This window comes from Xylona heveae (assembly GCF_001619985.1).
Source record: "Xylona heveae TC161 unplaced genomic scaffold L228scaffold_5, whole genome shotgun sequence".
NCBI classification, from domain to species: Eukaryota; Fungi; Ascomycota; class Xylonomycetes; order Xylonales; family Xylonaceae; genus Xylona; species Xylona heveae.
In genome coordinates this window covers 919,613-933,692 of record NW_017264197.1, presented here as the reverse complement: position 1 = coordinate 933,692, position 14,080 = coordinate 919,613, and the positions used below count along the sequence as shown (strand labels likewise).

The following is a 14,080-nucleotide window of genomic DNA, read 5'->3' as shown; positions in this document are numbered from 1 at the left end:
TTTTAAAGGTAGAAAGCTACGATGATTTTTCTTCAGCTCAAAATGGCAATTGACCAGTTTCGATAAATCAAAGCCTGGTGTTCTGGTTTCTGCTCCGACTTGTGATACAGTGCCCTTTGAAGACTGGAATGTGTTGGAGATTTGATATTGGCCTGCATATGACGTCAGCAACTTCCATGTATATCACTCATTTGATGCAGGTTCGCATTCTTGGCATTTTAAGCTTAAATTTCCCAGGGGGCTCCCTCGCAATCGCATGCATCGTACGATTTTCATTGAACCGTCGTGCTGGGGTCGATATACTCCGATAAATTGCGAGCATCGGCTGGATTTCGGGATATGCTCGGGCCACTCGTCCCTCTCGACATGATATGCACGGGTGCCAGAGGCACTTGACCTACGCTCGACAAGACGAGAATCAAGGAAAGTAGGAAATCGAGTTGCTTGGCTACGGAGTACCTGTGGTGGTTTATAAATAGAATGTTGCTTCATCATCTTCAAATTACGCCTTGCTATCCTACACTTTGACCTGTTATCATTCACTCGCGCCCACCTTTTGGCTTGCAGTTGTATTGACATCCATAGCCCCAAAAGGATGAATGGACGGGAGAGTCTGGAATGCGGGTTTAGGTTACTAACTGAGGTATCGATTATCATACTCTCAACTTTATCGTTGACGTCCGGCAAAGCGGGAAGTGACAAAAAGCGACTCGAGAAGTGAGGGCTTGGTGTCTGTTGCTCTGGGCCGCTGCCATGTTGTGTGGCCGAGGCTTTCATCATGAATTGGACTTTAAGAAGCGCATACGGCATTTTACATGGTCGTTCTTCGCAATGAACATGGCCACTGGCGGGGTGGCCAATGTGCTATATACTGGCAAGTCCATCTCTTCTTGACGTCTACTTACGCCATGGATACGCATCAGCATTAACAAAATGTAATAGTATCGCTCCGATTCCCTGGACTATTTGCGATTGGCTGCATCTTTTTCATTTTTAATCTATGCCTTTTTCTCATCAATTGCTGCATGATCATAACACGCTTCGTCCTTCACCCGGGATGCCTGCGAGCTTCACTTGTGCATCCCACTGAATCCCTCTTTGTTCCTGCCATTATCGTTAGTGTTGGCCTGATCTTGCTAAACATCAGTCAATATGGTCTGCTCAATGTCGGACATTGGCTGAATACGACCGTCATGATTATTTTTTGGATTTATGCCGGAATCGCACTGTTATTCTCCGTCGGCATATATCTTGAGATGTAAATGATCCCCAGTTATCTGTTATATGCCAGTAAACTTACACCTTTAGATGGTCTACACAAACATTTACCATTAATGAAATGACTCCCATCTGGATCTTCCCGGCGTATCCGCTTCTCGTTATCGGCCCCCACGCTGGAACCTTGGCAACAAAGTTATCATCGCAGCGGGCGCTGTCTATTCTCATCGGCGGCTGGACTCTACAAGGCATTGGATTCATGGTGTCTTTGACTATTAATGCTGCTTTCATCTACCGACTCATGACACAGAAGCTTCCCCGCGGGAATCTAAGGCCTGGCATGTTTGTCTCAGTGGGTCCTGCCGGCTTCACCGCAACAGGGATCATATCCATGTCGAGCGCTGCCGGACGGACCTTGCCAGAGAATTTCCTGGGCGATCTTTCCGTCACTGCGCCTATTCTACATGTCGTTGGAAGTTTTGCTGGGATTTGGCTTTGGGGGTATGACTTACCATTTACTTTCGCCCCTAACCCTCCGTGTCTCCTTCGCCTTCATCGATGTCTTTGGCGCTGTCAATAATTAGAAGGATCGGCTAACTAGGGAAAATAAATTCCAGGCTCTCGCTATGGTTCTTTTTCGTCTCAGTCGGCGCCCATTGGTCATGCGTCGGCCCAGGCAAACTCGACTTTACACTGACGTGGTACAGCTTCGTCTTTCCCAATACCGCACTGATCACGGCGACCTTTGCCGTTGCTGAAGCATTCGATGCATATGGCTTGGAAATTGTCGGTTGCATCTTCACTATTGCCTTGGTCATCGCATGGTTCTTCGTCTTTGCAATGATGATTCGAGCCATATATTTGCGCCAGATTCTCTGGCCCCAAAAGGGAGACGACAGAGACGAAGGTGGCTGGAAGGGCCAAGATATACTATCGCCTTCCGACAACAACGGTGTCAGACGGCGGCAGGCCGACGAAGAAGCGATTGACCCCGAGACGGGGAATTAGCGGATTTACGATTCTTTCTTCCTTTCTTTCTTATTGTTTCTACTTTGTATGTGTGCTGTAACTTATTCCTGGAGTGATTACCTACTTCACCACCGGGTCTGTCTGTACTGTCGGCGTAGCTAGGGAGATACCCTGAATTATGAGATTAGTCGACCTTAATCTATTCCATTCTACCATCTTACGGCTGATATATTCCATTCTATTTCTTTACAACTGACAAAGTAAACCCTCCTTTTCTTTCAACGTGCTCGGGCATTAATATTGCATGCCTCCCTAGAGAGTACTGTGTCTGAACCAATCATCTCGTTAAATGCACATCGAAGCTCGTGCGGGTATCCAAATAAAGCTGCAGCATGTGTCTCGGCTCACGCCACGACTACTTGGCAGCTCCGACTTCTTTCCCCAACATACTACGTACTCCGATACTTCGTAACGACCCTGGGGTTCGAGCTCCACTAATCCTAACGTCAGGACGTCTTGCTCCACCTGCGCTTTTCTACCAAATAATATAATCGGTTTATATCGAGGGGTTTTTAATAATGCCGGACCAGCGCAAGACGGTTTTAATTACTGGGTATGTTCCTCTTACTCCGTCTTGGTTTACTCCATTCTGTTTTACTGGTTTTGGTTTACTCTGTTTTGGTTTACTCCATTTGGTACTTGGATTGCACTGGTCGGATAGTCCATCGTAGACGCTTCAACCGGGCTGCCATTCGTATCTACCTCTCCGCTGTTCAATAAGCGCTGCTTGCTGAAACGACTGATCGGGCCGTCATTCTTACCTATATCTCTGTTCGAAGAGTGGCTACTTCAACTAGCAGCGGTTAGCGGATGGCGGAAAGCGGAGAGGTAGGTCAGAATGGCAGCACGGTCAAGCGTTTAAGATGGACTGACCCTCGTGGTGGACCACCGCGATACATATAGTGGCCATGGCGGACGAGACGCTCTTTTTGTCTACGTTGTACACAATCCCGGGCTAGAGGCCGGAGGGCTTGAGAGCCTTTAAAAAAGGGCTCAGGGCTTGAAGTATATCACTATCCGATATCAAGTGCTAATGCGTTGGTGTGCTGCAATATATAGGTGCAGTCCTGGCGGCATTGGAAATTCCTTTGCCAGAGAATTTCATGCGAAAGGTAGGTGTTTTCATTGTTTACTGGCCTTTTAACTGCCATTGCTTCTAGTCTCTCAATATATATATATATATATATATATATATATTTTTCCCCACTGTTTATGAAAGCTTGATATTCGTTTGATGGTGCAGTCCAATTGAGCCGTTTTCAAGACTTTATCCTGATATATGGATGTTCAAAGTTTTCTCCTTGTCTCATGTCAAAGCCTGTTTTCTTGAGAGCGTTCAAACCCCATTTTTCTAGATCTAAAGAGCAAGTCCAAATTACATCATCGCGAGCGGAAACTGATGGAATGTTGAAACTTTTGGTCTGGATGCAGCTGGGAAGGAACAGATAATGTTACTCTACTAGAAGTTAAGGATATGCAGCTGGGAAGGAACAGATAATGTTACTCTACTAGAAGTTAAGGATATGCAGCTGGAAGGACTAGTTGCCGGTATTCATAGAAATAAAAGGATATAACTAATGCAATACACTACAGGCCTCCGCGTCTTCGCCACTGCGCGCTCAAGATCAGTCTTGGCCGATCTCGAGGCGCTCGGGATCGAAACGCTTGATCTCGAAGTGGACAATGAGGAAAGCGTGACGAAAGCGCGCCGCGAAGTGGAGAGGTTGACGGGCGGTGGGCTAGATGTGTTGGTTAACAATGCGTGAGTGTTTCTCGTCTCTGTTGGGACCAATCAATTTGCTGCTCTTGATGCATTAATGTCAGACCTGTTTCTTTGGTCATATATGCGCCACACAAGAAAAGAAAAAGGCTTCTTCTTTATGGTCATGCGGCTTGCAACGCAATAACTGATGGATATGTACTAACATGCACTTTAACTTAAATAGGGGCCGAAGTAAGCGTTTTTGACTCGTCTTGAACATTCCTTAAGCTGTCCATGATACTAACATTGGACAGATTACACCGTTCCCGCAATGGAAGCACAACAGGACGAAATCCTCAAGACATTCGAGGTCAACCTCTTCGCTGTCGTGCGAATGTGTCAGGAATTCGCTCCGCTGCTGATAAAGTCCAAGGGAACTATTGTCCAGCTTGGATCCCTGGCAGGCACCATGCCTTTTGTCTTTGGATGTAAGTCTCAGCCCTGTATTTCCATCCCTGGTCACCTCCACTCAGACCCATATATATCTCTCTCTCTTTCTATTAGCTGTACCAACCACCCTACTACACCTCTATCCCATCTTTATATCTGAGATACTAACTCTGCTTACCAAAATAGCAATCTACAACGCCTCCAAAGCCGCGCTGCATAGCTTCAGCGACTCGCTCCGTCTTGAGCTCGAGCCATTCGAGTATGTTGTTGTCCCTACATTTCTCTTCCACCCTTCCACCCTTCTTTACCTCCCCTTCCCACCCTTTTCCTCCTTCCCTCTGTCTCCTCCCATTTTTCACCCTATTCTGCTCACCTCTCTTGCTTTTCCCGTCTCTCCTCACCCGTACACCCCCTTTCCCACTCCGCATCCCTACTAACACAATTCAACACATAGCGTCCAAGTCCTGACCATCATCACGGGAGGCGTGCGCTCGCGGATCACCCGCACCGAGCGCTTCCTCATCGACGACTCCCTGTACGCGCCTATCCAGGAACACTACGACCGACGCGTCAAATTCAGCCAAGAAGGCGCCATGCCGAACGAGGCGTACGCCGCGTCCGTCGTGGGGAGCGTGCTCAAGGAAATATCTCGCCACGAACGGCGGCGGAAATGGTCGACGTGGCTGTTTGGCAGCAGCACCATAACCAGCGGGTTGGGCTTTTACTGGAGACAGACCCGTGCGTGGATCTGGGAAGGAAACGGGGCCTGGAAGGTGTGGTTTGCGCACAGATTTGCGCCGAAATGGGTTTTGGTGAGATTACTCTTTTCTGCTCTCTTTTGTCTCCCCCTTTTTAGTCTTTCCACTTTGTCCACCTTTTTTGGTAACGGCGTCCTGTATCATGTTTGATATGGTTGGCTTACATGTGATGGAAAAATGTGTATAGGATTACTTCATGTATCGCAAATTCGGACTCAACCTTCTCCGGGCCGATGTTGAGAAGAAAGCGTCGTTGTCGGGAAGAGAAAAGGCAGCGAGCACAACGGAGGCGAAAAAGGATGAATAGAATTAGGAAGGATACAGTGAAAGTCACAGAAAAACGAGGTCCCTTTGAATACCGGTTGAATAAATTTGCTTAAATAGCTAGGTTAATTGAGCAAGCTATGCTAAATACCATGCTAATTCAAGCTCATATTGCTAATCCACTCCATCCTATCGAATCCTATCCTACAATGAGATCCAATCGGTTGATCAGCTAAGATCGACCATGGACCAGGAAAGGCCGAAAGGGGGATTGCAAGCAAGTAGAAAATCAGTGAATAACGCCCCGCCGCAACCCATGAATGCAAAGAACAAAGGAAGGCTTGGATGAGTACCGAGACGGACTTCTCCATGGTGAAATGTCTGCCATGAGAGACGCTCATTCAAGCTTTCCATTGCTTGCTTTAATATCAGACCCGCTGAAATTTGATTTGAAACCGAACGTGCCGCCGAAATAAATAAAAACGCCAATTGAGACCGGAGATATCCATAGGTAAATAGATAAATATGAGCCATAGTAAAAATCAGTCGTCCCAGTGTCAGTGCAGCTAATCTCCATAAATTCCCGTCATATCATAAATATCGTGAGTAGATGAAGGCCATGCGCCGATTCAGGAGGACATCATAACCCGTACCCGATAAACGCCTGCCCGCAGGTGATGGATTTCGTTGTAAATAAACTCCGTAAGGTACTGTGAGGAACAAAAATGCCCCCACTAAAAGCGCTAGATTTTATTGTAGCTCGCTTGTAAATCCCATGTCTTCTTGTGGTGAAGCCGAGAATTCCGAGAGAAGGCGAAAAGACCGATGAGAAATAACAATCGAGAAACACTGTGTCATGCAATGCGAGGCAATGGAGGACCAGGGCTTAGACCCGCGAAGCAGGATCGCCGTTTACTTCCGGAGGCGGCTGATCGTTGTTCGAAGCAGATGAAGCCGTTGGACCATGCTGATCGTGAGTTGCTCCTACAAGCATGCTATCCCGGCGACGAGTGCGAATGTGGAATGTATCGCGGAATCGGGCATTCAGGCGTTGACGGGTTGAGCGATCTTGCTCGCCATCGGGATAATTAGGCGCAACACCAGATCCATTACGGTCAGAAGCAGAGGTTTCATTGTTCTGTCGCCAGTGGTCGCGGAATCGACGTAAAACAGCAATGCGTTCTTCAGCAGTGGCGTCTTGCATCCGGCTGGGGCCAAGTGTCTGGTGAATGAAGGCGCTAAAGCGACGAGAGGAGCGATTTCCTGGGCCGCCGGTAGCAGTTTCGGCATCAGCGGCAAGTGGCGGAGGAAGGCCATTGCGTCCATGATCATGGGAATCAGATTCTTGGCGGTCATTTTCCGAGGTGCGAGAGGTAGTAGGACGGAGATCAATACGGCTAGATAAATTAGCATACCTTGTTAAGACAAGAGGGCTCGGAGAATGAGGGCCGGCCTAAAAAGTACATACCACAACGGACAAGTTCCTGAGACGTTTAGCAGCCATGGATCAACACATTCAGGATGGAATTTGTGATTGCAGGGAAGCACACGGATGTCCTGTCCCTTGACAAACTCATCAGTGCAAATGGAACATGTGAGACCTTCCTCGTTGCTGTTTGTTGCCGGCTGATGCTCTTCAAGGTGGTCTGCTGAGGACACAGGCTGGACTTGATCATGAGAAGCGGGATCATGAGAGGCTGAGGCCCCAGGCATAGTAGTGGAAGCGCCATCACTTGGGGTTGCAACGACTTCGGCAGCAGATTCGATTCCACCATGCTTGGTCCCACCTCCAGTGGCGGTAGTCTCATTTCCTGGCTGACCAGCCGTATTGGCCAACTCCACATCCTGGTCCGCAGGCTTGGGTTGCTCATGTGCTTCGCCAAATTTAACAATCGGAATTGTATCCAACATGGCACGAGCAAGGCCTCTGGCACGACTCTGCCGGGTGCGTCCAAGCACGTTCCGGGGTCCATAACGTTCAGGGTGACGATGGGCACGGACAGCACCCGTGACAATAATGAGCAAAAACAGAGCAGTGATGACGCCTGTTACGCTGTAGAGGATAATCATGGCCACAGCGGTGGTAGGAGTTCCAGCACCATTGCCACCATTGCCACCAGAATTATTATTATTGCCCGAGCTTGAATTGGAATTGGAATTGTCCGGCCCAATCTGGGCAGATATTTGTTGCCGATTCAACAGGCCAGTTTGTATTGCACTGCCTTCATTCGAGTTCGTCATGCTGTAGAGCATCTGAAAGCTGAATCCGCTATTGGGGGTGAGCGAGCATCCAGAAGCTGATTTGCTAAAAAGAATAATGGCCTGTGGGTTGTCGCCAGCCACGGTGTCAAGCATCCTGTTGACATCAAACAATCCAGGATAAGAGCTTTGATCACAGCTGACATATGGAATATTGCCCTTCTGAAGATTGTAGTAACTGTCTGGAGTGGTGAGCTGGAGCGAGCCAGTAATGGATTTCTGCACAAAGCAATGATCAGCTTCGAGATTCTCTGAATAGCTTCGCTCAAATCATGCTCCAAAGAACGCTCTCCTCACACTATCGCATGCTACTATGAAAAGACATGAAGATTACCTCAGACGAAGAAGAACTGTTTGTCGAGTTATCATGACGTCCAGCAGCAACCGTAAGTGGTTCGAGAGCGACGTTTTGGCTAGCGTTATCATTGACCACCAGTGCCATCGTGACATGATTCACAGACACCTCCATGCTGGAGAAATTAGAAGGGACCACATATTGGGCATTTGCATAGGTGAAGCTGAGGGCAAAGAGAAACACTGTCGCGAGGAACCTCGACCTCAGGAGGTCCATGGTGAGGACTGCGACAGGCCCAACACGAATGCAGCCGCGATTAGGAAGCGATGCAGAGGGATGGAGAACGAATCTCTGTCTGAAAGGTCTTGAAATCAGTGTCGCAAGGGGACCTTTATTTAAGATGTTAAAGGACAGGGAGGTTCGACGAGATGGTGTGTGTGGTGGTGGCGGGGATGGTCGAGTAGTTTGGGAGGATGGCTGTCTGGTCAAGAGAGTTACGGCTGGAGGGCTGGGCTGGTCCGGCTGCAACTCGGCTGCTCGAAGCTGCCGGCAGGAATGATTTATATGAACGAAAGGTAGATTATCGCAAAGAGATCAAGATTTCTATAATTTAAGATGATTATGACAATTTGCTCAGCCGTCTCTCTCTTCTTAGCAGCAATTGACTTTTCCTCCAACATCTACGTTCCCGTGTCTTACACACAGAGTGTCAGGCGCGGCGCAGCAGTCATGATGTATTTAGTTGACTTCCAGTCTCAAAAGGGTAATAACACAACCACCAAGGTTTCTACAGGTTTTGGATTGATGGGAGAAGAACACGGCTTGCTCGCACCATAATTTGGAATGTTCCACTTTATCCAACGGCGCAGCATGGAAATAATTTCTTGTCATCCCTGATAATGGGCATGAGCGGAGGGGACAGTAGACTGCTCCGGAGAAACCTAAGCAGCAGTGGTAGGATGATTGTCCTCTGTTCCCTGGGCTAAAAGCCGCTTGACCCTTGTCAAGGCAGTTGCATGGTGGAGTATATCAGTAGTGAGTGGAGAAGAGCGGCAAGCAAGCGATAAACCACGAGCTATGAGTAAGGCTGCTTTGCTTTGTCATTCCAAATATTATCAAGTACGAGTAGCCGGGCGGACATGCTCGTACAATTAGTGCAGTTACAACACGCCAACAAGTCAATCACATGGAAGACTTCAAATACTTGTCTTTTAGTAACATGGCAGTGCTTCCTAGTCATAACCCGCCCTTCTCGACCCTGTATTTCAATTCCTTTCAGAGCAGCGCGAACGGGAGGCAGGGAGGGACAAGAAAGCGGAGCTTCAGTTAGCGGCTTGATGAATCAGCCCGAACGAGGGAAGCCATGATAACGTTCGCACCATTGGTCGCTAATACCGCTAGCATCTCTTTCGTATCTCTCACTAAACTTGCTTCAGTCAAAGCCCTTTTCTCAGTTGGAGTTAACCCGTGATCTTACCCGTACGTACAAATCGTCATGAGTAAGCCCTGCAGTCTCGAAGCCTGTCCATTTGGAATATCCCCTTTGCTCGACTCCGAAAGACCATTGAATATTACCCATCCCTAACGGCCATTTTCTCGGCAACCGGTAAGCCTCAGCCACAACCTCACACGCGTTTTTGGAGGGGAATTTGGAATTTGAGGAAGAGCAATAGAGCTCCAGCGGTGGTTGAGGGAGAAGAGGTGAGATTCGTGAAGCGAGCGGAAGCGGCCCCTTCTGAAGCGCCGACGCCCCCCGGATCAACCATCGCTCCGACCTCCCACATCATTTTGGTATCATTGCCACACTCTCATCGCGTCCAAGGTTCATCATTTCGAAGCCATCAGGAAACTTTTTGCTCCAAGTGAAATCTTCTGGGAGGCAGAAGCCCTGGAGATAATGTCAGTGGTCAATGGAATGTGTGGAATCATCCCGATATGTCTCTAGATCGAAGTCGCCCCCAGCCCGAAGCCGAAACCGCCGTCGAAATAGTGAAGGATTAAAATGGTTTGACTCGTGAGTTGTGCTTGTTGATGTGCTATTCTGCGTGCTTTTTTTGCAAAGTGGTACAATCTGGAGTCAAATTACAATATTATTCTCAAGCATCAGAGCTTACTATCAATACAATTGCTGGTCATGCCTCGTTTGCCGTTACAGAAGTGGCTGTTGCTCTGCATGATGTGCATCCAAGTGGCCGCTTTCTATGTGCCTTGAATTGACCAGATCATTGTTGATGAGGCCTGTCACATTATGTTCTGATACCGCAATATCCATTCGTGCCTACCGTGCTCTCAATTTGCAAGATGACTTTCTTTCTTTCCTATGTTCTGCGAATACAAGAAGGATCCCCACTGTCATTTTGTCTGGGTATCTGAATGCTAATGTAACAGGTAAGGCGTACTTCAAATCTACTACGAAATGAAGTTGTGCTGCTTTCTGAAAACGGCAATGATTCGGGAGACTACGCAGGGACGTCTTGTGCAGCTCTCTCTTTGAGCTGGCGACAGATTCTTGTTCCAGAGCGCCAATTGCCGGTCAATACAAGGCAACCGCTAGTCCTCTACGCCCAAATCACCGTCGTCGAATCTTGGTGAACTCAGGCTTTGCCTTCAAAAGACAGTGGACTATTTAGAGAGTATAAGTTCTGTCTTGGATCTTCAGAAAATTTCATCATTGGCTCTGAATTGCATTTAGGTGGTACGTTGACCCGCCATTGGGGACCTCAGCAACCTTCTCAACTGCGGGTTCCGTTCCCACGATGCACGCGTTGAGCCCGCGACTCCTGTCCCTCGGCCCAAGGAAGCAGACATTGCCCCGTCAACCAACCTCAATCTCCAGACTGTGCAAATCCAAACCCTACCCCATGCCCTTGGAGCCGTCCCTGATCCACAAACGCCAGATCGACCCTGCGATCCCCCACAAATCACACCCCACTTTCCCCGCAAATCTAAAATCTCCACAACGTCAACATCCACTCTCAATTTCCCATCTCTCACTCCACTCATTCTACTCAACCACTTTACCATCAGACACGTTTCACTCACAAAAGGCTATCGATTCGAGCATTCTTGTTAAATCGCCTTTTGATTCTTCACTCTTTCGTGACCCAGTTAACATCTTGTTTTTCTTTATCCTTTGCCACAACCTTAGAAAAAACTTGAAAAAACAACCTTAAAAAACAACTCTGAGAAAGAAACGAAAAAAATGGCTTTCTCAGGAGCAGCTGGCATGTCCTCGGGGGCTGATCAGCAGGGAGAATTCCGCAATAGGAATCACAATCATAGCTATGCCCCTTATGCTGGTCAGGACGACTCTGCTGATGATTATGAGGGACTGTTCGAGCTTTCTGGATTGACCCTCTATGAATTCAATCTCAATGGACGTCCAACTGGAAGGGCTACCCGCTGGCCGGGAGACTACTACGATGATGGTTACCACCGTGGCCGTGGCCATATCCACGGTGCCCATATTCCATCCCGGCATGGGCGTGACCGTGACCGTCATCGTGGCCGCCATCGACGTCGATCCTGGCTTGAGCATTTGGATCCAGAAGAACTCCAGCGGGCGATTGATGAACATCGCTTTCTAGAGTGGTATTGGGATTATATTTGCTTCATTTTTGAACAGCTCATTGCGACAATCCCTGCAATGACCGTGTTTCTCTTGATGGGTTTTACGATCTGGTTCCTTACCCATGTTATTCCCCAGCACGGCATTTCGTCCTTGTGGGACTTCTCGATTGTGGTGCCCAGACCAACTGCCAGCTCTGCCACTCCAACTGGTATGTTGACTTTTTTCCCTTCTTGTCCCTTTTGTTCCATCTTTGCAGCGACTTCGGTGGCTATCTTCTTTACTTCAGGCTTGAAAATTTTGCCGAAGCAAGACCTTGCAAAACACAATTGGTGATTGTACAAAAAGCTAATTCCTGCATCCCAGGTATTGCCATCAATGGTACCATGGACAATGACAATCAAAACAATCATGGCAGCAAATATACTCCAGCCCACTTTCCTCGTGACATAGCCAAAGCAACCTCCCTGGCAAATAATGAAGCTTGTCATGACAATCTCCACGCAGACAAGCACCCACTTGAGCACTTGCTGAACCTCAATCACAACATGAGCAACGCCTCAGCTTCTGCGTTTGAATCTGTTTATAACACGGAGAGCAAAACTACTCATGTTCAGGATTCGATCACTTCAGAACTCGAAATGCTCACGGGGTTTGCTGGTAAGTGCTGAATTTCACCATTTGTCATGCCTTTAGCTTTCAACTTCCTCTTTCTCCCTTGATACTCTTCACCTCCTGCCTATCTACGGTCTTACACAAGATAAGGAATAGGCTAACAGTCCTGTCAATTTAGGCAATTCAGTCCCAGCCACCCAGGCATACAATCATGAGGATGCTGCTGTCACCTCAAAGGACATGGATGTTCAAACCACTCTGGGACCGCTCAAATTCAGACGTGGCTTTCAGAACCACTCGGCAGCTGCCACTTTCTCAGTCACCGCATTTGAGCCACTCTCTCTTACTGACAGCTCTGTCTTCGTCTCTCCTGCTGAGAGCTTCTTGTACACTGAGAGTCCGGTCATTCATACCCAGAACCCTTCAAGTGTCTCCAGCCCGGCCGAGACCATGATCTCAGCGTTTACTGCAGCTGGTTCCCCCAAGTCTCCCTCGGAGCGTTCAGCAGGCATGGTTAATCTCATGTTAGCTTCGCAGTCTCCTCACACGAATGATGCTACATTCAAAAGCCCTTCTGAGAATGGAAGTGGGACTTCAATGGAAGAGTATCCCAGTCTCTATACTTTGATGCCAAAGCATTCTCCCACTTCGACTGAGACTTCGACGTCCACTCGCACAATTACAATCACTGTCGAAAAAGCATCTTCAGCTCAGGAGTCTCGGTTCTCTCAATCTCCTTCTGAGACATTTCTTCTTTCATCCGCTACTTCCAAGATTTCTCCATCTGCCAAGTCGTTCTCTGACTCCGAGATTTCTTCATCAAGCAGTACCTTCTTCAGCGAGGACTCGTCTGCCACCTTTATTCAGTTTCCTACGGAAGTTGACTCGAACCTGTCACCCACAACCTCTCGTCCTATCTCTACGCTTCCAAGCGACACCTTGCTCTCGCTCGGCTCCGACACCAACTCCACTATCTCAATCAACCATCTACTCTTGGCCACTGTCGCCTCTCCTCCTCCTTCTCCTTCTTCTTCTCCATCTTCTTCTTCCCCTCCTTTGTCTACTTCTTCGATGAACACAGATACTACGACAAGTTACTGGCCAACTCTTACTTCCCGGTCCTCCAGCGCCCCAGGGTATGGCATGTGTTTCGATCCTCGACTCAACATGAACGTCCCTTGCTCTGCCACGGGCACTTTACCTGCTGCACCTGCATTGGCCACTACATCCACAACCACATCTGCAGCAGCAGCAGCAGCAGGGGTTACCAATTCTCTGATTCATCGCTTTCCAGCTGCCTGGTGTATTTGTGTCACTGTTGTCGTGGCTCTTGTGAGTCTTGTCGGACTCTTGTAGTCCTGGAGCAGTCACAGTCCTGTTATTGCTGTTTGCTTGTCTGCATATCTGTCATTGTTTGTTTGCTTTTTCTGTATATCACAGTTTTTGCATTCAAATATGACACAGCAGTCACGACTCACCGCGACTAACGACTAACGACTGCGGACCGAGGACCGAGGACTATTAAAGATGTGCAGAGCAAGAGTTGTACCTCAAAATATTTGAGGAAAACGTGCATTTGCTGGTCCAAATGCCCCACAGCTTCACAGCACTGAGAACCCTTTCTTTTTCTAGTGCTGGGAATATCTCTCTCTTGCTCTGACACACTTTTAACAGACCACGGACCACGGTCTACAGTCACACAGACACTGCTCTTACCCTGTGTTTCTGCACAGCCTTTCATTTGTCCCTTTCTGATCTCTTGTTATTTCGCTGTTCGCTTTGCTCATATTTGCTTCACTTCATGCATGCCCGTCCTTTTTTTCGCAGGAACGTCTCGGATGAAAACATGAAAAAAAATAACCAAAAAAAAAGGTGGAAAACAAGAAAATCACCACCAAAAAAGGTGTAAAAGAAAGAAACCC

The 14,080-nt window shown here is 48.0% G+C and overlaps 5 protein-coding genes across 5 annotated transcripts; 3 read left to right on the top strand and 2 right to left on the bottom strand.

The window, feature by feature from the left end:
- The first annotated feature begins 415 nt into the window (after nt 1-415).
- Nucleotides 416-2,320, top strand: L228DRAFT_247171 (hypothetical protein). The gene is made up of 4 exons (XM_018332581.1): nt 416-874; nt 943-1,258; nt 1,309-1,719; nt 1,836-2,320. The coding sequence occupies exons 1-4, from the start codon at nt 838-840 to the stop codon at nt 2,224-2,226; spliced, it is 1,155 nt and encodes a 384-aa protein (XP_018188341.1). The 5' UTR covers nt 416-837; the 3' UTR covers nt 2,227-2,320.
- A 326-nt stretch (nt 2,321-2,646) lies between these two features.
- On the top strand, nt 2,647-5,761 carry L228DRAFT_282868 (NAD(P)-binding protein). The gene is made up of 8 exons (XM_018336053.1): nt 2,647-2,800; nt 3,307-3,359; nt 3,841-4,009; nt 4,194-4,201; nt 4,264-4,437; nt 4,586-4,658; nt 4,854-5,211; nt 5,345-5,761. The coding sequence occupies exons 1-8, from the start codon at nt 2,766-2,768 to the stop codon at nt 5,462-5,464; spliced, it is 990 nt and encodes a 329-aa protein (XP_018188340.1). The 5' UTR covers nt 2,647-2,765; the 3' UTR covers nt 5,465-5,761.
- Nucleotides 5,762-6,131: 370 nt separating this feature from the next.
- On the bottom strand, nt 6,132-8,051 carry L228DRAFT_135944 (hypothetical protein). The gene is made up of 3 exons (XM_018329135.1): nt 7,978-8,051; nt 6,890-7,899; nt 6,132-6,818 (listed from the first exon to the last, which is right to left on the bottom strand). Exons 2-3 carry the CDS (start codon nt 7,774-7,776, stop codon nt 6,308-6,310), a joined length of 1,398 nt encoding a protein of 465 aa, XP_018188339.1. The 5' UTR covers nt 7,777-7,899; nt 7,978-8,051; the 3' UTR covers nt 6,132-6,307.
- Nucleotides 8,052-10,428: 2,377 nt separating this feature from the next.
- On the bottom strand, nt 10,429-11,088 carry L228DRAFT_135878 (hypothetical protein). Its single transcript, XM_018329134.1, has one exon. It carries the CDS (start codon nt 10,997-10,999, stop codon nt 10,664-10,666), a length of 336 nt encoding a protein of 111 aa, XP_018188338.1. The 5' UTR covers nt 11,000-11,088; the 3' UTR covers nt 10,429-10,663.
- A 1,556-nt stretch (nt 11,089-12,644) lies between these two features.
- Nucleotides 12,645-13,964, top strand: L228DRAFT_247167 (hypothetical protein). Its single transcript, XM_018332580.1, has one exon. The coding sequence runs from the start codon at nt 12,669-12,671 to the stop codon at nt 13,512-13,514; it is 846 nt and encodes a 281-aa protein (XP_018188337.1). The 5' UTR covers nt 12,645-12,668; the 3' UTR covers nt 13,515-13,964.
- The last annotated feature ends 116 nt before the right edge of the window (nt 13,965-14,080 follow it).